Source organism: Rhincodon typus, chromosome 10 (genome assembly GCF_021869965.1).
Source record: "Rhincodon typus isolate 14 chromosome 10, sRhiTyp1.1, whole genome shotgun sequence".
Classification (NCBI taxonomy): domain Eukaryota; kingdom Metazoa; phylum Chordata; class Chondrichthyes; order Orectolobiformes; family Rhincodontidae; genus Rhincodon; species Rhincodon typus.
In genome coordinates, this window is record NC_063341.1 from 63,993,139 (window position 1) to 64,020,243 (window position 27,105).

Here is a 27,105-nt window from a genome sequence, read left to right on the forward strand (position 1 = left end):
TCTACAGTTACACTTGCACTTGAATCACTTTGTAATGAAGCCAGCATACCAGTTACTGTCATTAATACTTAGTATGGTTTAAAGGAGATGTGCGAAGCAAGTTTTCACACATTTTCACAACATGCTGCCAGGGGAGATGGTAGAAGTAAATCCAATACCAACGTTTAAGAGGAACTTGAACAGATATGAACAAGCAGGGAATAGAAGGATATGGACCATGTGTAAGCACATGGAATTAGTTTAGAATGGCATCATGGTCGATGCAAATATGTTGGGTCAAAGGGTCTGTTCCTCTGCTCTAACACTCTGTGTTCTATGTCTTCTCTCATTTTTCTAAAGTCCAATGATTACAAGTCAAAAATATTCGATAATCCCTCCATGCCCAGAAACAACTTAGTGAACCTTTTCTGCACTGTCTCAAATGCTAGTATATCTTTCCTTAGCTAAAGGGACTAAAGCTGTTGTGGAATTTGGGTGAGGTATGATTAGTGCCTTCTATAGTTTTAGCAAGACCTCCCTATTTTTATACTCCGTTCCTTTGAAATAAAGGACAACAGTTCATTTGCCTTCCTTATTACCTACTGAATTTGGATGCCAGGTATTTGTGATTCATTCACAAGGACCCATAAATCCCTCTGTTGTAGCTTTCTGCAGACTTTCTCTATTTAAATAATAGTCAACTTATCTTTCCTTTTGCCGAATTGTAATACATCACATTTATACACATTATATTTTACCTGTCAAGTTTTTGTCCATTCCCTTAATCTGTCTGTATCCCTCAGTGGACAATTTGTGACATCCTTACAACTTAGTTTTGACACCTGCAAGCTTGGTGATAGTACCTTCACTTCTGGAATCTAAGTCATTGATATATATTGTAAATAATTGTGGCTCCACCACTGATCCCTGTGGCACTTCACAGAAAATGATCCTTTTATCCTAACTTACTGTCTTCTATTGGTTAACCAGTCCTCTATCCATGCTAACATGCTCATTCAATGGTAGGAAAACTATTGGATAAAACTCTGAAGGAGAGAATTAATTTCCATTTTAGAGAAGCAAGGTTTGATCAAGGAGTAGTCAGCATGGCTTTGTCAGGAGGAGGTCATGTCTACCAAATCTGGTTAAATTTTTCAAAGAGGTGACCAAGCAATGTAGATGAGAGCAGTGCAGTTAATGTTGTTTATATGGATTTCAGCAAAGCCTTTGACAAAATGCCACATGAGAAACTGATAATGAAGGTAAAAGCATGTTGGATCCAGCGTAATTTGGCAAGTTGGATCCAAATTTGGCCAAGCTATAGGAGACAAAAGGTGGTGATAAAAGGCTGTTTATGTAACTAGAGGCCAGTGTCCAGTAGCGTACCACAGGGATTGGTGCTAGATGAGTCTTGAATGGGACGATAAGTAAGTTTGGAAATGACACAGATTAGTTGGGTAGTTGACAGTGAGGACAAGATCTTGGGCAGCAGGAGGATATAAATGGATTGGACAGATCAGTGGTAGATGGAACTTAACCCTGATAAATATGAGGTGATGTATTTTGGAAGAATTATCAAGACGAGGGCATACACAATGAATGACAAGACAATAAGAAGCTCGCAGGAGCAGAAGGATCTTGGGATGTTTGTGCACAAATCCCTGAAAGTGGTTGGGCAGGTTAATAGGGTAGTTAAAAAGATATATGGAATGCTTGCCTTTATCAGTCAAGGCATAGATTATAAAAGCAAAGAGGTCATGCTGCAGCTGTACAGGAATTTGGTTAGGCCACAACTGAAATACTGTTTGCAGTTCTGGTCTCTGCACTAGAGGAAGGTTGTGATTGCTCTGGAGGGGGAGCAGAGGAGATTCAGCAAGATGTTGACAGGAGTTGAAAATTTTTTAGTTTTGAAGAGGGGTTGGATAAACTAGGGTTATTTTCTTTCGAGCAGAGAAGCTTCAGGGGGGACTTGATAGGGATGAACAGGATGAATAGAAAGCAGCTGTTCCCCTTTGTCAAAGTGTCAATAACATGGGGGGCATAATGTTAAGGTGAAAGGCAGGAGGTTTTGTGGGCATTTGTGGAAAACTTTTTTTTACTCTCGGTTGTGGGGATGTGGGATACACCGTCTGGGAGGGTATTTGAAGTGGATAATCTCAATTTTTAAAACATAACTTGGATGAACATGCAAGGCTATGGGCCTATTATTAGAAAGTGGGACTAGTGTAGATTTAGTGTAGCTTTGATGATTCAGGTATGATGAGCTGCGGGATATTGTGGGTAAATCACCACATGTTACCTTTTTAATTTGGCTACTTATTAAGAAATTTCATGTAATCAAGTACTGAAACAATAATTTAAACTTTAATTGCACATAGTAACCAAAATAAGATGCCTCAAGTAAGCAAGTTAAGCCTCACAACTCCACCTGACTATTACCCAATTTAATGTTGGAATTTAGCCACGATTCCAACCAACAGTGACTGTCTCTAAATATGTCCACGATTAGATCCGTGTGCAGTGTTGTTCTTGGAAGTGAAATGGTAATACAAGTGTAATATCTAGATTGTATTTTTTTAAAAAATTAAAAATAAAATTCTTACTATCTTTTCTAGGTGCTTCTATAGATTCTTGTACCACCGTTCTTAGATTGCAGTTAGATTAGCCTATTATGTATGAAGTTGGTTCTCAAACCTCATTTTGATACATCTGTTCAAGCCCACGAGTTGCATCTTAAACCAACTATGTTTGATTTTGATCCAGTTTCGCAATAACTAATCATAAATATGGTTGTTTTTAACTGATCCAGGTGATTTCAAGCGAAGGCTGCCCCGAACACCCTCAACAGGCACTATGTCTTCAGCAGATGACTTAGATGAAAGGGAACCACCATCACCGTTAGACAATGGTATGTATAAAGTTGCTCTGTATTGGCATTATTTCATCCTAATGTTTTGAGATCTATTTATAAAGGATAATATTTCACAAGTTTACATAAAAATTCAGTCATCCTGAGATTAAGTAAATTTAAATTTTTGTCTTTGTTTAAAGAATGCTGAAAAAGCCCACCAGCTCAGGCAACATTTAAAATATGCTGAAGTGTTCCCTAGTTCATACAATTCTCCATCTTTGTCTGTCATTAGTAAGTGCCTGCTTTTTAGAAAGTGGATGGCCTGAATATCATCCCCACAACTGGTTCACCTGAGCCACTTGTGTGACCAAAAGTGATGAGAAGAGCAGTGGCTGTATTTATTAAGGGTAGTAATTACATTTCCAAGGTGGTGTGCTATTCTTCTTGGTCCTTCAAAGTGAAGTTGACAGTTTCTTCTTCTGGACCGTTTAATACAGTTTCAGAGGGAGCAAAGGTGATTGCTAAGATTGATCTGCATTCTGAAACCTCTGCTGCAAATCGGACAGGCTACTGTAGGTAATTGAATTACTAGATCAGGATTTTCTCTCTCTCCATTTTTTCTTCACTTTTGCGATGCTTGCTTTCAAGGATTTTTCTTTTCATGTGGTTATGCCTGGTGCAGTGACCCTAGGAAGCTTCTCCCACAGAAGTAATTGATATCAAAATTTATAATAAAGCCTTCAGAGTGAACTTATAGACTTTGTTTGACTGGTGTGAGAGTGCACACAGGCTCTCTGCAGAAGATATGCTTTGCTAAGAGAGTGTCATCCATTCCAGCTAAATGACCAGTCCAACTCTGTTGTGACTATCTCCATATGCTGAGGATGCTTGGTATATTAGCTCAAGTGAACAATGTCTGATATTTTGTCCTGTCCTCTGATCTTCAGGAGCTTCTATAGACATTCATCTCTTTACTCTGATTTGCACTATGCCAGTGTGAACCTGAATTGCACTTATTCACATGGTAATACAGAAATTATTACTTTTTTGAGGTTTAGCTTCTTAATTCTTAATTTGGGTCCTCATTCCTCATACTGATGATGCAAAACCACCTCCTTTTCATGCCTATGCTGTTGGTACATATATGGACCATGGCAATTAGATCCTTCCACTTCCACTGCAAGTTCCTTTCTCACTCTGAGCAGATGTCCTGAATTCTGACATCTGGCAGGCAACACAATTGACTGGACATACTCTCTTTTCTGCAGAAATATAATTAGGCTTCTAACTTGCCATCTCTCTCCTTACCATCTCCACTTCAATGTCTCCTTGGGACATAGTCAGCTAGCTGATCTGACCTTCAGCCCCCACTCTTACATCTAATGTTTATTATATTTCCTAAGGTTGAAAGGTCCTCATTTCTTGGACAGTTGTAAAAGCTGATGCCCCTGTATTCCTTTATCTGCCTTAATTGGAGTCATGTCCTTATGTCCCTGAGCATTGACCAATCCTAAGAGGTGTGATTGTGTCCTGATACAAAGAATGCAAGTAACACACCACCTTCCTTGTACATCACATTGTCTACAGTTCAATCTCCAATTCATAGCTTTGAGCTAAAGCTGCACAAACTTCAAACATTTAGTGTGAACATGTTTGGTCTGGATCACAATGGTGTAGACATTTTTTTAAAATCAACCTGTTCAAAAAATGTTATTACGCACCTCTGAAGCGAGTGCGACTTGAAACTAGGTCTCTTGGCTGAGAGGTGGGGACACTACCACTGCACTGCAAGAGCCCTTTGGATCACACAAGTATCTAGGAGCACTGTCATGCTGCAACTGTGTTACAGCATCTGTCCTGCTATTCTTAAAGTGTTCTAATTTAACAACTCAACTGTTTAATTCCATTATGTTTACTTACGTTTTGATAGTTTTTAACTTTTACTACCAGGTGCTATTGTCCAACTGCATGTGAACCTTAGGAATAGAATAAACATTAGTGACATACCAAATACTCACCAAATAGCTTCTTCTAGCAGAGTAAGAATCAATTTCTGGAGGCTGAAGGTTGTGAAAAGCAAAAGCAAAGGAGCACCTCTTTCTCTCCTTCCCCTAACTTCCTTAATAATCTGGTTTCACCACTCACATGCTATTTTACATGCTCCTATCACCTGGAATATTGTGGAGAACTATGTGGACCATGTTTTGTCGAAATATTTTCAATGGACAGCATACAAAGAGGTTTACCAGGATGTTACCAGGGATTAAGGAGTTGATTTTACTTGGAGTGATTTAAGAAACTGGGATTGCAACAAAGTAATGGAGAAACTCAGCAGGTCTGGTAGTATGTCTGGAGAGAGAAAAAGTACTAACTTTTTTTGAGTCCAATGGTGACTTTTCTTTGGAACCCTAGCATTCTGCTTTTGGAGCAGCTGGCTTTTCCTTTGAAGCATCAAATCTGACAAGAAGATCTAATAGAATTGTCCAAATTAGAGGTTTGTTACAGTAAATAGAACAAGCTATTTCTTCTGACAAATAGGTCAGTAATGAGAGGTTATAGATTTTAAATCATTCCAAAGGGCCTACATTGGAAGTGAGATAGTAGGACCAACCTCATCGTTCCCCAACCCCACACCGCCCGTTTCTATCTCCTTCCCAAAATCCACAAACCTGACTGCCCTGGTTGACCCATTGTCTCCGCCCACCTAACTTATCTCCAATTATCTCGACTCCATTTTCTCCCCCTTGGTCCAGGAACTCCCCACCTATGTCCGTGACACCACCCACGCCCTCCACCTCCTTCTCCACAACTTCCGATTCCCTGGTCCCCAACACCTCATCTTTACCATGGATGTCCAGTCCCTATACACTTGCATTCCCCATGCAGATGGCCTAAAGGCCCTCCGCTTCTTCCTGTCCCGCAGGCCCGACCAGTCCCCCTCCACTGACACCCTCATCCGCTTAGCCGAACTCGTCCTCACCCTGAACAACTTCTCCTTCAATTCCTCCCACTTCCTACAAAGGGGGTGGCCATGAGTACTCGCATGGGCCCAAGCTATGCCTGCCTCTTTGTAGGATATGTGGAACAATCCCTCTTCCAAAGCTACACTGGCCCCATCCCCCACTTCTTCCTCCGTTACATCGATGACTGTATCGGCGCCGCCTCGTGCTCCCACAAGGAGCTCGAACAGTTCATCCACTTCACCAACACCTTCCACCCCAACCTCAAGTTCATCCTGGACCATCTCTGATACCTCTCTCCTCCCTGGACCTCTCTGTTTCCATCTCTGGCAACCACCTGGAAACCGATATCCATTTCAAGCCTACCAACTCCCACAGCTACCTAGAATACACCTCCTCTCACCCACCTTCCTGCAAAAATGCCATCCCTATTCCCAATTCCTCCGCCTCCACCGCATCTGCTCCCAAGATGAGGCATTCCACTCCCGAACATCCCAGATGTCTTCGTTTTTCAAGGACCGCAACTTCCCCTCCACAGTGGTCAAAAACACCCTCTACCATGTCTCTCGCATTTCCCGCAACTCATCCCTCACACCTCCTCCCCGCAATAACAACAAAAACAGAATCCCCCCCCGTCCTCACGTACCACCCCACCAACCTCTGGATCCAACGCATCATCCTCCGGCACTTCTGCCATCTGCAATCTGACCCCACTACCAAAGACATTTTTCCCTCCCCTCCCTTATCTGCTTTCCAGAGGGACCACTCTCTCTGTGACTCCCTTGTCCGCTCCACACTCCCCACCAGCCGTACCACCCCCGGCACTTTTCCCTGCAACCGCAGGAAATGCTACACCTGCCCCTATACCTCCCCTCTCACCCCCATCCCAGGCTCCAAGAAGACCTGCCACATCAAACAGATGTTGACCTGCACATCTGTTAATGTGGTATACTGTATCTGCTGTTCCCGATGCAGCCTCCTCTACATCAGGGAAACCAAGCGGAGGCTTGGGGACCGCTTTGTGGAACACCTACGCTCGGTTCGTGACAAACGACTGCACCTCCCAGTCGTAAACCATTTCAACTCCCCCTCCCACTCCTTGGACAGCATGTCCATCCTGGGCCTCCTGCAGTGCTACAACGATGCCACCCGAAGGTTGCAAGAACAGCACCTCCTATTTCGCTTGGGAACTCTGCAGCCCAATGGTATCAATGTGGACTTCACAAGCTTCAAAATCTCCCAGCCCCCAACCACATTCTAAAACCAGCCCAGTTCGTTCCCGCCTCCCTAACCTGTCCTTCCTCCCACCTATCCACTCCTCCTGCCTCAAGTCCCACCCCCATCTCCTACCTACCAGCCTCATCCCACCTCCTTGACCTGTCCATCCTCCCTGGACTGACCTATCCCCTCCCTAACTCCCCACCTACACTCACCTTTACTGGCTCCATTCCCACCTCTTTGACCTGTCTGTCTCCTCTCCACCTATCTTCTCCTTTATCCATCTTCTCTCTGCCTCCCCCTCTCTCCCTATTTATTTCAGAACCCCCTTCCCCTCCCCCATTTCTGAAGAAGGGTCTAGACCCGAAACGTCAGCTTTTCTGCTCCTCTGATGCTGCTTGGCCTGCTGTGTTCATCCAGCTCTACACCTTGTTATCTCTACATTGGAAGTGAGATTTCTTCACACAGTGTTGTTATGATCTGGAAACCACTATCTGAAATTATTGTGGAATCGGATTTTGTAGTAATTTGCAAAGGCAAGTGGAAATTCACTTGAAGAGGATTAATTTGCAGAATTATGATGAAAAGGTTGGGCATGGAATTAATTTGGACAGATTCAAAGTCTAAACAGCGGCACAATGTGTAAAGTGGTCTCCTTGTGCTATAAGATTCCTTGTTTTTAATGCATATTGTACCACTACAGTTTTAAAAAAAAAACTGATTTCAAAGTAATCCTTTAGGAGAGATCCATGTACGCTTATCTGGTCTGATTTTGTGTATTCAGATTTTCTTAAATTTTCTGGCAATTTTCCATGTCATTAGGTTGGCAGCAATCTTTCATTTACAAGCATATTGTACATTTTCTTTTCAGATGAATTGAAGAATGTGATCAGCAATAACGTAATTAAATTTTTAATTTCATTTTCAAGTTACCATATTTACATGCTGGATTCTTGCATTTTAATCAAAAAGTAGATGTTATGAGATTCTGCTTTATACCAATGTTTATTTTCTAAACTGTACATTTTTTCAGTTATGCCTCTCTGTTTGAAATGTATTGGAAACATATATACTGAAAATTGAGTTCAAAGTACATTCTACCACGTCTTTCAGATTAGCAAAACAGACTATTTACATTTGTCTCAGCAGATTGTATAAAATGACACGCAGGCTCTCTGGTTCTGTATTATTTTCCTGCCAACTCCCACCTCTCGAACTGTTAGCACAAAAAACGCAACAGGTGGTTTGCTTGCTATGTTGGTCCAGAAATTCAGCTGTCCAGTTCCTATTTCTCAGCTTCCTGAGCCCAATATAGTGGACATGAAATATGTATGTCTGCCAAACAACCAAAGTATAATTGAATAGATCACATAACAATGGATCAAATCTAAGCTCTGCAGCCCTGACCCAGCCAGACATGTATAGTGGTAACCCAACTAATTGTACAACTAATAAGAGGGAGAGACTTCACAAATATCCCCACCTTCAATGATGGGAGCCCAGCTCATCAGTGGAAAAAAATGAAGCTGATGCAATCTCATCCATCTTCAGCCAGGAGTGCCAAGTGGATGACTATCTTGGTCCCAACCTGAGGGCTCCAACATCATGGACAACGATCTTTAGCAAGTTCAATTCACTTCATGCGGTATCAAGAAATGACTGAAGGCTCTGGATACTGCAAAGGCTATTTGGACTGATACCATTCTAGAAATGGCATGAAGTCAAGTGCTCCAGAACTAACACACCACAATCAAACTATTCTAGTACAACTATAACACTGGCATCTACATGACCTTGTGGAAAACTCCACAGAAAGCAGGACCAGTCCACTCTGGTCAGTTTCCGCCTTTATTAGTCTACTTTTGATTAGCAAAGTGAAGTGGAGTGTTGGGGGGAAACGCTATCTTTTGTACTATCCAGTGATAATTATGCAGCAATAACCTGTTCATTGCCACTCAACTCCAGACCTCATTACAGCCTTGGTCCAAACATGGACAAGAGTTGATCTTTAGAGATGAGGGGAGTGTGAGTGCTCTGGTCATCAAGGCTGCCTTTGTCAGACATGGCATCAAGAAGCGTAAGAGCAGGAGTTCCTGTGAATCTAAGGAGAACCTTCCATTGGTCAGAGTTGTACCTTGCACAGAGGAAGAGAATTGTGATTGTTGGAGGTCAGTCCTCTTGATTCCAAGATATTATTGCGGGAGTGTCCTCGGCTGCACTATCTTCAGCTGCTTGCATCATTGACCCTCCCTCCATTGTAATGTAAAAAGTGGGGATGTTTGCTGATAATTAGACATTGTTCAGCACCACCTGACTCCTCCTACACTGAAGCAGCTCATATTCATATACAATAAGACCTGGTACAGCATCTTAGACTTTGACTGAGGTGACAAATGTGTTCGTACAATCTCTATTTATTTGAGGTTGAATGGTGTTACTGTGGTTGAATTCCCCCACTATTAACATCTTGAGATTATCATTGACCAGAAACTGACTTAAATGCTATCACTACAAACCCAAATCAGAGGCTAGGAAGCTGTGGTGAATAACTCCTCTCCTGCCCTCCAGTATTTTTTTGACATCTACAAGGCAAGTCAGGAGTGTGATGGAATACTCTTTCATCTATCTGGATGGGTGCCACTTAAGAAGTGGTCACCATTCCTGACAAAGCCCATTTGATTGGCACTCCATCCACCACCTTCCACTTTATGAAAATATTCATTCATGGATTGTGGGCATTGCTGGCTGGCCAACAATAAATGGTGGCCCCTAATTACTCTTGAGAAAATGGTAGTAATCTGCCTTGTATTCTACCCTGAGGAACTCCTGCAGGGATGCCTCGAATCTGAGTTGACTGACTGCCAACTATCTTCCTTTATGCTAAGTTTGACTGCAGCCAGTGGAGATTTTTTCTCCTGATTCCTATGATTGCTATGACTCATTGATGCCATGATCGATCACACACTGCCTTGATATCAAGGGCTGTCATTCTCCACTCACACCTGGAATTCACCGCTTTCCATGACATTCATTCTCTTCACTACTAATGTACAATAGCAGTAACATGTACCATCTATAAGATGCAGTGCAGTAACTTCCAAATCCATGATGTCCACCGTGTACAAGTTTCCTTTCAAGCCTCATGTTATCCTGGCTTGGAAGTATGTCACTGCTCCTTCGATGTCCCTAGTTCAAAATCCTGGAACTCATTTCCCAACAGCCCTCTTTTTGTTCCCTCACCTTTTCTTACTACTTTTTAATTTGCTTCTAGCCTTTCTTTCAACCCTAGGGCTGTTCTTGCACTCCAAGGAATGCAATCATTCAAGAAAGCAGCTCACCACCACGGGCAATTATGGATGGCCAGCAAATGCTGGCTTAGCCAGCAATGCTCACATCCAGTAGATGAATTTTTCAAAAACTGCTCTGACCAGATACTTGCATTAAGACACACACACTTGTGCCAAGGAGTATAAACATTAGATCCATCATTGGTCATGCAGAATGCATATATGATTTTCAAATGCCCCAGCGCTCGCTCATCATTTGCTAACCTCAAACAAGATAATGGGATGCTGTCTGACAGGAATGTTGTGAATGTTGAGCTTGAATGATAGTTTTTCTTGCCTCATATCAAAAGAAAATTAAACTCCTGCTATCCCATCGAAGGACTACTGTAATCTATCTGTCTGATGCCTCATCTCTTCCTTCCTTGAGGCTTTGATGTCCTATTTTCCATGCTGCACCCTGGCTTTCAGGGTAGCTGCTATGCCAGCCACAGCTAATCTGACTCGGTTTTCTCATCACACAGCCTTCATATTAGTGAGGTTCAAAGCTCAATACTGAGGTCCCCTCATCATTTGAGTGCAAAGATGATCTAAAACTGTGTGCAACCTTAGAAACTTGAATTGTATATCACAAATTACGAATATTGAAAGATTGTTATAAACTAATTTGTGCCCTGCTCTTTTCCTTCTGACATAGGTTTAAATGAGATTGTGGCAGAGATGACAAGTTCTCCAGGTCCTTTCCGCAATACTCTTATGTCAAAGGCAGCACAAACCCACAAGCTACGAAAGTTGCGAGCCCCATCAAAATGTAGAGAATGTGACAGCCTTGTTGTGTTTCACGGAGCTGAATGTGAAGAGGTACATGATCTTTTACCAAAGTGGGAGCTATTTTCCACTTTGACATGCTAAATTGACAAAGGAGGTTTATATTTATGCTGGATGAAGGAAAGAACTATTCTTGTGAAAATTGGCATAAATGTTTTAGTGTATCTGTAATAATTCATGTGTAGAGCTTTAAAAAAATTATCTTACAAGTAGGGTTCTTATTCTTGGTTTTGCATTTTAGAAAATGAGCTATTTAAAATGTAAGCTTTTGCCTTACTACTTGTTAAATGGAGAACCTGAGACTCTGAGTGTTCTTTTGATTTGAGAAAGTAGATAAAAAATGGAAATGTTAATATATGCAACAACCTATTGAAGATACCAAGGACTGCATAAATATGAAAGCAGTGTGTGATTGTACAACCACTGGGCCCTTTGGCATCTAGTTGAGAATTGTAATAGTTAATAAAACAACTAGAAGGAAAATAAAGCTCCATTGACATAAACTACTCTCGGGCAGAATTCTTTTTCCCCTCCTCCCGAGGCCCCAACATCACTGATGCCTCTCTCCAGCCAATTCAGTTCTTTTCTTTTTATTCATTAATGGGATGAGCAAGTCACTGGCTAGGCAGCATTTAATGCCCACCTCTAATTGCCCAGAGGACAGTTCAGAGTCAACCACATTACTGTGGGTCTGAAGTTATATGTAGGCCAGACCAGGTAAGTGTGGCAGTTTCCTTCCCTAAAGGACATTAGTGAACCAGGTGAGTTTTTCCTGACAATTGACAATGGATTCACAGTCATCATTAGATTCTTAATGCCAGATATTTTTATTTAATTCAAATTCCACCATCTACCATGGTGAGATTTGAACTCGGGTCCCCAGAATATTACCCAGGTCTCTGGATTTACAGTCTAACGATAATACCACTACGCCATTGCCTCCTCTTCACTTTACATAATAATGAGCAATAGCTGTAGGAACTAGCTACATTAAAGAAAATGAGCCCTGAACACATCTCAGTTGTAGTGCTGAAGATTTATGATAAAGAAACTCCGTTCCAGTTTTTCAACTGAAGCTACAAGACTGGAATCTGCCCTAAAATGTGGAAAATTGCTAAGTAGACCCAAGCAACACAAGACCACCAGGGGCCCTGGCAACAAATTGAAACCATGGAAGTGACCCCCTGTGCCTCTACACCTTAACATCAAGAAAGTGAGTGCTTTCGTGAGGTCGAGGTCCAGATCCAGATGCTTGTCTGCAACGTGACTAGTGGCAAAATGATGTCCCGTAACTACACGTCACTCAACTCCACGTTACAGTTGTGATCAAAACATGGACGAAAGAGCTGAATTCCAAATGTGAGGTGAGAGTGGTACTAAGATAGCATTTAGCACAGGACAGCAGCATCAAGAGTCCTTAGAAAATTTAAAGTCAATGGGATTCCAGGAAATCTTTAACAGTTAGAGTCGTACTCAGCAGAAAGAAAAGTGCATATTGTTGGAAGCCAATTATCTGAGCTCTAAGCCATAGCTAAAGGGTTTTCTTAGAACAGTGCCCTAGGCTTGGCCATCTTTAGCTGTTTAATCAATCTATTATTAGACTGTCATTAGCTAATAAACAAATATGCTCACTGGTTTAGTACTATTTGCAACTCCTCATAACGGAAGCAGTCTGGGCTCACATTCAGCACGACTTGACAACATTCAGGCTTGGTTTCTTAAGTGGCAAGTTATATTTAGGTCACACAAGTGCCACCTCCTTTTAATATCCAATGGCATTTCCATCACTTGAGGCTGGGAATTCTGCAGTGAATAACTTGATCTCTGGCTCCACAAATCTCATCTGTCTACCAGGCACAAGTCACATGTGATGGGCATTTGCCTGGATTAGTGTGGCTCCAAGAACATTGAAGAAGACCATAACCATCAAGGCAAAATAGTCTTCATAATCAGCAATGCCTCCACTATCTTCAACATTCACTTCTTCTGTCTCTGACATACAATGGCAATAGGTTGTACAATATGCACCGTGCTCTGCAGTAATTCACCAAGCCTTATTAAACTGCACCATCTATACCTGTGACTTCTACCACTAGAACAAGAGACACAGTTAGATGTCCGGGAAGACCATTATCTGAAAGTTTCCCTCCAAGCCACATGCTACTCTGATGTGGAGCTATATCATTCCTTTCAATGTCGCTGCTTCTAAATTCTGGAACTACATTCCATACAGCACTCTGTAGTGACACCACGTGGACTATGGCAGTTAAGAATGTGGCTCGCTACCACCATTCCTGAGGGTGTTTTGAGATTAACAAAAAATTGCCAGCTTTGCCAGTGACACTTCATCCCATGAATAATTTATTTTCAATTGTCGCATTAACATCATAAAGATAGTGGCTTTTTATTGTTCTGTTTCAAATTTTGGACTGAAATAGAAAAAGAAATGTTTAAAAACCAAAAATTGTTGAAGGATTACTGCAGTTCTTAAAAGCACGTAATCTGACACTCATTGTGAGCGACCAAAGGGAGATAGTTCAATACTCTCTTCTTGGAGATGGCCATTACCTGGTACTTGTATATGTGAATATTTCTTCGCATTTATTGGCCCAACCCAAACCTTGTCCATGTCTTTCTGCATTTAGACATTGACTGTTTCAGTTGTAGTATCAGAGTTGTTGCAAATGATGCTCAACGTTGCACAATCATCAGCAAACAGCCTACTTCTTACTTTTTATCATGAGCTGGAGCTGGAGTGGGAGTCACTAATGTACTGTCGGAGCATCATCTTTATATTCCGTGGCATAGTCATGTAAACCAAGATACTTGCAAGGTGGTCACTAAATTGAGCTGCAAAAAGCAGTTGGGCATGATTGAAAATGGTTGGGCCCAATCTTTAGTTGCCAGATCTGTTCAAAGTCTATCTATTTTAACGTGATGGTGCCAAACAACACCATGGAGGGTATCCTCATTGTGAAACTAAGACTTCAGATCCACAAGAACTGTGTAGTGGTCCTTCATACCAGTGCTGTCATGGAAATGTAAAAAATTGTCCCGCTATGTCCTGTACATAAAAAGCAGGAGGAATCCAACCCAACTAATTACCGCCCCATTAGTCTACTCTCAATCATCAGTAAACTGAAGGTATCAGCAGTGTTATTAAGTAGCATCTGCTCAGTGACACCCAGTTTGGGTTCCACAAGGGCAGCTCCTGTCCTCATTACAGCCTTTGTTTAAACATGAACAAAAGAGCTGAATTCCAGAGGTGACGTGACAGCCCTTGACATCAAGGCTGCATTTGACCGAGTGTGGCATCAAGGAACCCTAGCAAAACTGGAAGCAATGGATATCAGGAGGCAATCTCTTCATTGGTTAGAGTCATCACATAGGAAGGTGGTTGTGATTGTTGGAGGTCAGTCACCTCTGCTCCAAGACATCTCTGCAGGAGTTCCTCAGGGTAGTGTCCTAGGTCCAACCATTTTTAGCTGCTTCATTAATGACCTTCCTTCCAACAAAAAGTCAGAAGTGGGGATGTTCACTGATAATTGCACAATGTTCAGCACTATTCGCAATTCGTCAGATACTGAAGCAATACATGTTTAATTGCAACAAGATCTCACCAATATCCAGGCTTGGACAAACAAGTGGCCAGTAACATTCGTGCCACAGAAATGCCAAGTTTTGACTGTCACCAATTTGAAACAATCTAACCACCACCTCTTGACAGTCAATGGTGTTACCATTACCAAACCCCCACTATCAACATCCTGGGGGTTAGCATTGACCAAAAACTCAACTGGACTCACCACAAACACCATGGCTACAAGAACAGGTCAGATGTTAGGAATACTGTGGTGAGTAACTCCCCTCCTGGCTTCTCAAGCACGCACATCATCTACAAGGTACAAGTCAGGAGTGTGATGAAATACTCGCCACTTGCCTGGATGAGTGCACCTCCAACAATACTCAAGAGGCTTGACACTGTTCTGGACACGGCTGCCCACTTGATTGGCACCATATCCACAAAAATCCGCTCCCTCCAACACTGACACTCAGTAGTAGCAAAGTGTACTATCTGCAGAAGTTGTGCCAAAGATCCTCAGACAGCACCTTCCAAACCTAAGACCACTTCCATCTAGAAGGACAAGGGCAGCAGGCACATGGGAACACCACCACCTGCAAGTTGCTCTCCAAGCCACTCACCAGCCTTAGAAATATATCACTGTTCCTTCACTGTTGCTGAGTCAAAATCCTGGAATTCCCTTCCAAATGCCATTGCAGAATAACCTACAACGGGTAGATTGCAGCAGTTCAAGAAGGCAGCCTACCACCATTTTCTCAAAGGCAACAAAGGACAGGCAATGAATGCTGACTTCCCAGCAATGCCTACATCCCACAAATGAATGAACAAAAGGATAGATGCATCTGCTACAGATAGATTCAAGAGGATGAGGTCAGGTGTGTTTATTCCCTCTTGTTGGTTCCCACATTGATCCTTACAAGCCCAATCTAGCAATTGTGTTTTATAGGCCAGGTCAGTCAATAGTGGTGCTACTGAGCTACTCTTCATGATAGACATTGAGGTCCCCCACCCAGAGTACATTTTGACTCCTTGCCACCCTCCAGCTAGCTACAGGTGGTGTTTGTCATGGAGCTGTGCTGAATATTTGACTGAAGGAGGGACAATGAGTGGTAATCAGCAGGAAATTTTCTTGCCCATGTTTGACCTGATGTGATGAGTGTTCATGGGGTCCAGAGTCAACGCTGAGTACTTCCAAGGCAACTCCTTCCGTACCGGATAGCACTGTGTCACCATCTCTTCTGGGTCTAATCAGTTGATGGGACAAGTCATGGCATGCCTTCCTACACTCTTCATTGACCCAGGGTGTATCCTCAGGATATGGGACAAGGATGTTAATGGTGATTCTTAGGACATTGTCTGTAATGTGTGGTTCTCTGGGGATTGTGATGTCACGCTGTTGTCAGGTCATCATTTATTTCCTTTCATGAAACTTTGTAGTGCTTAGATAAAACTGAGTGGCTTGCTAGGCTATTTCAAAGGGCAGTTAACAGTCACCCATATTGCTGGTGATCTGGAGTCGCCTGTAGGCCAAACAGGTGAGATTTACCTTCCCTAAATAACATTAATGAGCCAGAGCTGCTTTTAATAACATTCAACAATTATTTCATAGATGTCATTTAGAGCAACTTTTAATTCCAGATTTATTAGCTTGTCTATATTCGTTTGCAGACTCTCTACCCCTTCATGACGTATTATATTCTTGCCTATCTGGTGTTATCGGCAAATTTAGCTGCCATGCATTTGGTCCCCTCCTTCAGATGATTGATAAAGGTTGTAATTAGTTGAGGTCTTGTGACACTCTAGTAATTGCAGCTTGCCAGTCTGAAAATGACCCACCCATTTATCCATATTTTCTGTTTCTTGTTAGCTAACCAACTCTTTTTTACAAGCTAATATGTTACCCCCTACACCTTGTGCTCTCTCTTGTAAAGCAAGCTTTGATTTGTCACCTTACAAAAATATCTTTTGGAAGTTCAAGTGCAGCTCACTTACTGGTTTACCTCATCCACCATGAATATTACTTTGTCAGAAATTGAAATAGATTACCATATATAATATCCCTTTTGCGAAGCCACAGTGGGTCTGCCTGATCACGTGATTTTCAAAGTATCTGTTATACCGTCCTCGATAATGAATTCTTGCGCTTTCCCTTTATTGGGCTGACTGGTCTATTTTCCTACTTTCTGCCTCCCTCCAATATTAAGTAATTGTATTCCATTTGCAATTTTCGAATCCATTGGGACCCAACAGAACAAAAGGAATTTTTGGAATATTCTAACTAATACATTCATTAACAATGCCACCACTTTGTTTTTAAAGGCCCTAGGATGGAGATCAGCCAATCCTGGGGACATGTTGATGTTTGTTTTGAGTTCGTCCTTCCCTATTGTCTTTTGATTTTCAATTATTTTTGGGTGATTTCTAGGCGTTTTATTGTAAGGACAAGAAAATAATTCAGGTTTCCACTAAATTTCCTTCACATGGTATAGCACGTTGTCCAGTACTAGTAAACAATTTTCCCATTGAACCTTGTCAGTGTACAGTAAGTTAAAATGAATTTGTCATATGAGTTGAGCTTGCAAATTAAGAAGTGCCATCCAGACATTTCCAGACACCAGATGAAGATAACATAGTGCATTTAGGGAAGAGGAAAGAGGCCATTGGCTTCTTGGCTATAAATATAGGGCTTGTTATCAGTAGTTGGAGTTTTCAGGATAGTTGAAAGTTTATTTTCCTTAATGACAAATCACAAATTTCAAATCTGATCTTGAAATTTGTGGAGAAAACAAGATGTACTAATTACTTATCATTTAATGGAATACTGTAGGACGGTTATGGAAAAACAAAATGTGTATTCGTCATGATATATTAAAGTTTACTTAAAACAAGTCTGGCCAGAAACACACAAAGCTATTGTTGAAGGGTTAACAACCCTTTCTTGCAACTGTAATTATAGCAAATCCATTAACAGTGTAGATTGGATCATACAGAGGAAAATGGGGTTACCACCAAAAAAAAAGCATTTTTAATTCAAAACCGAAAGAACTGTGGATGCTGTAAATCAGGAACAAAAACAATGTTGCTGGAGAAGCTCAGCAGGTCTAGCAGCATCTGTGAAGGAAAAAAAGAGTTAACGCTTCGGGTCCAGTGACCCTTCCTCAGAACTCCGATCTGAGGAAGGGTCACCGGACCTAAAATGTCAACTTTTTTTCCTTCACAGTTTTAATTAATTCCCATTCCTCCAACTTTAAGTAACCTGATTTAAAGTCACTGAAAATGAGTGGGGAAAAATGATCTATTTACTATTTTCATTGATTGTCTAATAAAAACCTGACTAGTGTGCGTGTTTTAAAAGTATCTTTATATCAAGGAATATTTTGTTTAATAGTGCCCGTGAATCTAAGAAAATTAGTACGGTTGGAAAAGTGTTCCCAAATCAATGGACTCATGATTTTGAATGGGGCATGGCCGGTCTTGTGTGGCAGGGTAGATAATTCAGTACCTGCACGAAATATCACAGAAAATACTAACATAAGTAGTTTTGGAGATACCTTTTACAAATTACTTGCTGATCTGGCCAATTGTTCACAGATTGCACTGTCTCTTGTTTACTATGTGCTCAAGTCTTTGTATCAATCTTGAATTGATATTAACATTCTGAGCTGATAATTGCATTTCATTTCATTTGACAGTGTACTTTGGCATGCCACAAAAAATGCCTTGAGACTCTGGCCATACAGTGTGGCCACAAGAAACTTCAAGGACGACTGCACTTGTTCGGGGTGGATTTCAATCAAACTGTAAAAAATAGTTCTGATGGAATTCCCTTCATTATCAAAAAATGTACGTCTGAGATTGAAAGCAGAGCTTTAAATGTAAAGGTAAGCTTATAATTTACTAAAAATATGTGCTGCGCGTGCAGTTGTATTTGTTCAGTAGCGTATCTTCTGGATGCGCAGATTATTGCAGTTGAAAGTGTTTGTATTTTTATTTTGATAAAAGCCTTTTTTAAATTCAGTCAAATGTTTTAGTTTAATTGTTTTCATTAAAAATTACTGTTCATTAAAAGTGTATGCTATTTCAGTATCTACTGACTATACATCATAAATTACATTTTATTAAAAATAATATTCATTTTTATAATGGTGTAGAATCTTAACCATTTTTAATACTATATGTACTTAGCTATTACCAGCATAACTTCTGTTTGTTGCACATAGTGCATCAATTGCTCATGTTATATTAATTTGTTGTCACTTTACATTGTTTTCCCATTGCGTGGATATACTATATCTCAAGATTGCTGTCAGAATTCTCCGATATTGTATTAGTTTATTCACAGGTATGTGTGTCACTAGTAAGGTCACATTTATTATCCATTTCCCCTATTGTCAATGTAAGCCTGCCATGGTAGGTCAGAATATGGATTAGGATTCACGCAGCTTCATGCGCTGTAAGAATTGGCATATTAAAAACCTTATAAATAGGGCCTTGGTTATTTGTTCACCTTACCAGCTGTCTGCAGAAATAGAGCGCATCAAAGTTATCCTGGAGGACAATGGCTGTCCTCATCCATATTATTTGCTGTGTATTAAGGAAACTTGTAAATGGGCCAAAGGCTGCCACTTTCACAACAAGAAAAGGTGTCTGGTCTACTTCAAATTATCTTGGAAAGGCAAATTATCTCAAATGTGAACCACTGGGTAAGCAAGCAGTTTCATGCTACTTGTATGCATTGGTGATAAAAGTGTTATTTTCAATTAATAGAATGCAGCCATAAATCTGTACAGATTTTGACCTCCTAAGCAATTGAGGAATTTTGTCCATGAATTTAGTTGCCGAAATGATACCAGATACATGGACTGCAATATCCCAACAAGTAGCTGATTGAATAATGAGCAGAATACAGACCTTATTCAACCAACTAATACTTGCAAAACCAAAAACACATCATCCTCTGTTAGATGTGATCTATGATTGTACTGAATGCACTAATAGCTACACCACCAAACAATTTCAGGTGATCAGTCAAGTCTGTAATGTGGCTCACTAAGATTGCTAGAAATGACATACATTCACAAACAGGCAACCATTCTGTCTAAGTAAAAGAAATATATTTAAGCCTGGTGCCTTTGTTTATTACCTGGAAGAGTGGGGAACCTACAGCCCCTTTCACTTTCTCCATGACAATGTCTCAATCATTCTGAGTTGACTTGCCAGCCATTCAGCACCATTTCATGTTCCACTCATCAGGACAAATACAATAAATCACAGTATAAACCCTTGCAACAGTTTACATAGCCGAAAAAGATGTCAAGCTTTGGCAAAATTTCTCTTTCAGGAGTTGTAATATTATATCCTTTACAGACCTGTTCAGCTGATGAATTATCAGAGTGATTGCTCTTTCCATTTAGTATTGTATTATGTCAAATGTGTTGAGTTCCCTTCTTCGCATACTAATGAACTAATATGTTTTTACTGCTCTGATCAGCTTTCTTGATACCTCTTTTCTAATCTACAAATAATCCTTTGTATTGAATTACACTAACAAATTTCCATGGCAGAGCTGATCGCTCACATCTGGTTTGCTAAAAGTACTGTGAGACAGCAGGATTGTAATAATGCTGATGTCTGTTGTACTAATGAACAGTAGTATCTGATGAAGTACTACTTGTTGAAAATGTATATATTATTTAATAAAATGTTGTACTTATCCAATTTATATGTAAACCTGCCTAAATCTTTAGTATCACAACCATGATCTAATTTTCCCCTATATATAAGTTATTTGGATGTGAATATAGGGGTATCGTTAGTAAGGTTTGCAGGTAACACCAAAGTAGGTGGTGTAATAGAATGTCAAAGTGTAAGGGAACCTTGATCCAATGGGCCGAGGAGTAGCAGTTTGAGTTTAATTTAGATAAATGTGAGGTGTTGCATTTTGATAATGTAAACCAGGCCAGGACTTGTATACTTATTGGTGGGGTCCTGGGGAGTGTTGCCAAACAGAGGGACCAAGGGATGCAGGTGCAAAGTTCCTTGAAAGTGGAGTCTGAAGTAGACAGGATGGTGAAGAAGGAATTCAGCATGCTTGCCTTCATTGGTCATAACATTGAGCATAGGAGTTGAGTTGTCATGTTGCGGCTACATGGGACATTGGTGAGGACGTTTTTGGAATCCTGCATATAATTCTGGTCGCCCTTCTTTAGGAAGGATGTTTTTAAACTTAATAGGGTGAGGAAAAGATTTACAAAGATGTTGCTGGGACAGGAGGGTTTGAGCAATAGGGAGAGGCTGAATAGGCTGGGGTGTTTCTTGCTGTAGCATCAAAGACTGAGGGGTGACCTCATAGAGGTTTATAAAATTATGAGGGGCATGAATACGGTGAATAGCCAAGGTCTCTCTCCTAGGGTGATGGAGTCCAAAACTAGAGGACAAAGGTTTAAGGTGAGAGGGGAAAAATTTGAAAAGGACCTGAGGCATAACTTTTTCACATAGAGGTGGTACGTGTCTGGACCGAGGTGGAGGCAAGTTCAATTACAATATTTAGCTGTGCCTTTTATCTTTATATCCCTACAGTGCGGAAGCAGGCCTTTCAATCCATCAAGTTCACAACGACCATCCAAAGAACATCCCACCCAGACCCACCCCCCCAACCTATCCCTGTAACCATACATTTCCCATGGCTAATCTGCCTAACCTGCACATCTTTGGACTGTGGGGAAAAACTGGAGCACCTGGAGGGAACCCAAGCAAACTCTGAGAGAATGTGCAGACTCCATACAGATAGTTGACCGTGGCTGGAATCAAACCCGGGTCCCTGGCACTGTGAAGCAACAGTGCTAACCACTGAGCCATCATGCTGCACCTGGATGGATATATGAATAGGAAGCGTTTAGCCAAATGGGACTAGGCCACATTTGGGATGTTTGGTCGGTGCAGATGAGTTGGACTGAAGGGTCTGTTTCCGTACTGTATGACTGTATTACTTAAGATTATTTTCTAATATTTTGCATTAGTAATGTAGTGCCCATATTCTAGTTCAGTTTCACTTCCTATGTATGTGAAATTAATGAAAATGTTAATTCACTTAAGTTTGTTATCTGTTCAAGGGTATTTATCGAGTGAATGGAGCAAAATCACGAGTTGAAAAGTTGTGTCAAGCTTTTGAAAATGGAAAGGATTTAGTGGAACTTTCAGATTTGTATGCTCATGATATCAGCAATGTGCTAAAACTGTTCCTCCGCCAGGTAAACCCATGTACCATACAAAACTCTCTTCAAAGCAATCATTTAAAAACGAATCCTTTTATAATCCGAATGTAATCACTTATTATTATCCAATAGCTCCCAGAGCCTTTGATACCATTCCGTCTTTACAATGAATTTGTTGGCTTGGCCAAGGAAAGCCATAATATTAGTGATGAGAATGATGGAAAACCAATCATTCTGAATGCACACAAAAAAGGGTCAACCAACATAGGAATGAAGAAAATCCTTCTTAAGGTCAAGGATCTACTCTGTCAGTTGCCTCAAGCCAACTACAACACTTTGCAGTACCTCATGAACCATCTTTGCAGGTATGGAAGAATATATATATTTGTGCATTTAACAACTGAAATAACTGAGACCTTTTGAACAGTACTGTTTTTCCCATCCTCTTCAATTTTTCATTCAATGAACTGACTTAAAATCATGCTTTTAAATGATAGGTGTATAATCAAATCCCACTTTTCTTTTGAGCTCTGTAATCAGCTGTAAGCAAGGCTATGATTTCTCTCAGAGCATGGAGATGATCTCTCTTGCTAAAAATAGTGCCAATCAGAAAATAAGCGTGAGACTTAAATCTACATGTATCTATCCAACTGTGAATACATTGCAGGTTAAGTTTAAAATGAGGGAGCTAGATATTGATTTTTCAATTCCACTGAGCTTAGCATTCATGCACAATTGTGTTACCATGCAGCTTTACTTCCAAAAATCACTTGAACACTTAATTACTTGTTATCTTGGAAGAATTCCCTAATACCTACTGTATATTTTTCAGTTTTATGGGATATTTCAGTTGTTGTGCAACTGATTCATAATTAGTGATTATCTCATTACTGCAGATCTGGGGGATAATTTCATTGCCATTTTTTTTTTGCTTGGAGGGTCTTCTTCGAAGATTTCGGATGACCTCTTCCTAAAGATGCAACCAGATATAATGTGCAGAGTCACTGGGAAAAGGCAGGAGATTGACATAAAGTTAAAATGCTCAGAGAACTGGCTGAATGGCTTCCTTCTGCACCCAAACAATTCTATGATACTGCAGTATCTGAACAGAACTGCTAACTTCAATCTATTTCAGATTCTATTGTCATGTAGTGTTTACTTCAGTGATTTGATTTTTAACTACTTGACTCTGGAGACCCTGCTTGATTATTTTTCTGTCAGCCAAGGCTGCATTAGAAGCTGTTGTGTTCAATCAACTGGGTATGTGAAATTAAAAATGCTCCCAATTAGTTTTTCTTGATATTCTGGGCTTCATCTACATGGCATTTATTATGCCTTCATTTCTATCTTCTGCTTCATGTTTGTTGGAACTGCAATCTTTTCACTATTTAAATACAAGCCAAAGTCTTTATTTTTACATAATATCTTCAAATATTGTCAACATAATGTTGCATGTTTAACTACAGCTGACTGCCATTTCCACACAATGTGGCCAAGCAGCTGGTAGTTTGCATCCACTGTTTCCACAGTTCGTCAGGCAGGTAATTTTTCAGGCTGAATTTAGGGGCATTCTTGAAGCTGAATACAACCTCTTTGTCCAACTTTAGGCACACACAGTATAACAGTCACTAAGAATAAGATTTTCTTCAACCAAAAAGAACCTCTGTATACTTCCTTAGTTGGCACAGCATACAGTGAATAAAGAATATTTAATTGAAAAAAACTGTGGGTTTATCTTGAAGTTATAGGAATTAGGTTACTTGTGTATCAGGTCAGAAGTGACCATCTCCAACAAGAGAGAGAGTCTGACCATCAACTCCTTGACATTCAATGACACACCATTGCTGTATCCCCCATTGTCAGCAAACTGGAGTTACTGTTGGCCAGACACTGAACTGGGCCAGCCATGTAAAAACTATGGCTGTAAGAGCAGGTCAGAGGCTAGGAATCCTACAGCAAGTAACTTGTCACCAGACTCCCTGAAGCCTATCCATGATTTATAAAATGTCATTCAGGAGTGTGATGAAATATGTCCCACTGTCTGGGTGAGTGCAGCTGCAGCAACTTCCTATAAGTTTAACCATCTCATGGAAAGCAGCCCATTGGGTTAGCACCACATCTACAAACATTCACTCCCTCCGCTGCTGCATAGCAGCAGCAATGTGCGCCCATCCACAAGTTGCACTGCAGAAATTCACCAAGGCTTGTTAGACAACACTTTCCAAATCCACAATCACTACCACCTAGAAGGTTAAAGGCAACAGATGCATAGGAACATGACCACCTGCATTTTCACTTCCAAGTCACTCATCATTCTGACTTGGAAATACAGTGACATTCCTTCAGTGCCACTGGGTCAAAATCCTTAATCTCCCAAACAACATGAGTGTACCTACACCAAATGGATGGTGCTGGTTCAAGAAGCCAACTCACCAGTGCCACTTCAAGGCCAAATTTCCTAAATGAATAAATTAAGCTGGCTGGCTGACTCTTTGTTTGTTTGTTTGTTTGCTTTTTAAATCATCCTCAATCTCCCACCTGTTACAAAAAAAATCAAGAATAGCTAAGACAATTCTGTGGCTTACTAGGGATAGTTTGTAAATTAAGTTAACAAAAGTAATGTGTTTTGTTTGTTAACCATAGAATGGATAAGTGGCCTCTAACATGGTATACAATGTGCATTTGCATTTTTGCTCAACAGGGTGGCAGAGAAAGAAGAAGAAAATAAAATGTCAGCGAGCAATCTGGGAATTATTTTTGGGCCTACTCTTATACGACCAAGGCAAACTGATGCCACTGCATCATTATCTTCTCTTGTTGATTATCCATATCAGGCTCAAATGGTGGAGCTATTCATAACCCACTACGAAAAGATATTTGTTTCTTCATTGACTCAATTGCCATCAGGAACTGAAACTTTATTAATTGATGAGAAAGACAAGATTATGTCTTTGTCACAGGAAGAAGGTCTCACCGAAAACAAAGATTATCCAATAACCGACAAAGAGGTATGTTCTGGTTAACAGAAAAATTATTAAAATTGAAATGTAGAAAATTTGTGCCGTAAGATGCCGTTTGACCTATTGTGTTCATATCAGCCAAAGCAAAAGAATCATACAGTCTAATCCCACTTTCCACTCTCAGTGCACAGCCCTATAGATTACAGCATTCCAGGTGCATAGCCAACATTTTTTTAAATGCATTGAGTGCTTCTGTCTTTAACGCCCCTGCAGGTGAGTTCCAGACACACAAACACCTTCTACCTTTCTGTAGTTACTTTGGTTTGGAAACGCTTATATGGTTACTGATCTTTAAGTGAAGGAAATGATTCCTAGAATTATACAGCACAGAAGAGGCTCTTCAGCCTCCTACCTATCCACTATATTTAGACCTGTCATGGTTTTTCACTTCACTTAAATCTCTCTTGAGCCTTTTCTGTTCTAAAGAAAACAGGCACAGTCAATGTGATTTTACAGTTAAAATTCTGCATTCTTGGCAACATCCTTGTAAACCTCTCTCGTGCAATCACATCCTTCTTAATGGTGAACAAACTGTATACAGTACGCTAGCTGTGGCCTAACTAGTGCTTTACATAGATCTAGCATAACCTACCTGTTCTTATGCTCTAGGCCTTGGGCAATAAAAGAAAATATCTCGTTTGTCTCCTTGACCACTTTATGTACCTGTCCTGCTAACTTAAGGGAACCATGCATATATGCTCCAAGATCCTTCTGTTCCTTTAGATAGCTCAATATCCTACCATTTATTTTGTATTCTCTTGCTTTGTTAACGGTTCCTAAATATGTGACTTCACATGTCTCCTGACTGAATTCCATTGGCCACATTTCAGCCTACCTGACTAGTCCATTGATCTCTTGCTGCTTATCAGCTTTCTCCTCCAATATCAAACACACAACCAATTTTTGTATGATCTTTAAACTTCTTAATACTTCTTAATCACACTCCTACTATAAGTCTAAATCATTGCTCTGTATTACCACAAAAAACAAGGGATCTAATACTGAGCCTTGGGGAATTTTACAATCTCCCAATCACACAAAGAGCAGCTGTTGATAAATATTCTTTACTTCATGCCACTGAATCAATTTTGAATCCATTTGGCCCTGGGATCCCATGGTCTCTTAATTTTATGATCGATCTACCATTTGACACCTTCCAAAAGCCTTGGTAAAATCCATGCAGACTATTCCAGTATCACCAAATTGCTGTCCTACCTGTTCTACTTCATTTCCTCTGGCGGTGATAATCTCAGAGTAAGGGGTCACATTTAAGACAGATGAGAAGGAATTTCTTCTCTGAGCGTAGTGAACTTGCGGAATTCTTCAGCACAGAGGGCTATAGAGACTGGTTCATTAAGTATATTCAAGACTTAAATGGACAGTCAGATTTTTAATCAGTAAGGAAATTGAAGGTTACGAGTAAAAGGCAGGAAAGTGGAGTTGATGATTCAGATCAACCATGATCTCATTGAATGTTGTAGCAGATTTGATGGACTGAAAATGTTTCAAATGTTTCTTACCTTGAATATTTGTACAAAATTAAGAAGAAATTGAGATATTCATTGAGGTCTACAGCATAGAAAAGGGTCCCTTGTCCCATTGCATCTTTGCCGGTCACAAACACCTAACTATTGCAATCCCATTTTCCAGCACTTGGCTCATTGCCTCATGTCACAAGATACTTATCAAATGGTATGAGGGTTGCTGCCTCTACCACCCTTACAGGAAGTGAGTTCCAGATTCCTATCACCCTCTGAGTGAAAACATTTTTCCTCACGTCCCTCTAAACCTCTGCCCTTACCTTTAAATCTCTGCGCCGTAATCATTGAATATATACATCTCAATCTCATACCACACCCCACCCCACAAATACCTCCGTCTCCTCTGCTCCAAGGAAAACTACAGTCTATCCAAACTTTCTTCGTAACTAAAACTCTACAGCCCAGACAACATCCTGGCAAATTTCCTCTGCACCCTCTCCAGTGCAATCGCATCCCTCTATATGATTTGGAGTCCGGAGCTGCCACAGTACGCTAGCTGTGGCCTGGTCAATGTTTATACAGCTCCAGCACTTCCCTGCTTTGAAACTTGGCCAATAAAGGTAACTATCCCATATGCCACCATAAACATTTCATCTACTTGTCCTGCTACCTTAAGAAAAACCAAAA

The 27,105-nt window shown here is 40.6% G+C and overlaps 1 protein-coding gene across 1 annotated transcript in view; it reads left to right on the top strand.

The window, feature by feature from the left end:
* LOC109933190 (rho GTPase-activating protein 29-like) overlaps nt 1-27,105 on the top strand; it is a 102,349-nt gene that overhangs the window by 70,826 nt on the left and 4,418 nt on the right. Inside the window, exons 16-21 of the mRNA XM_020532151.2 lie at nt 2,789-2,887; nt 10,990-11,153; nt 18,396-18,584; nt 21,816-21,953; nt 22,050-22,282; nt 24,619-24,925. Coding sequence (XP_020387740.2) covers nt 2,789-2,887; nt 10,990-11,153; nt 18,396-18,584; nt 21,816-21,953; nt 22,050-22,282; nt 24,619-24,925 — 1,130 coding nt within the window. The remainder of the gene's footprint in view (nt 1-2,788; nt 2,888-10,989; nt 11,154-18,395; nt 18,585-21,815; nt 21,954-22,049; nt 22,283-24,618; nt 24,926-27,105) is intronic.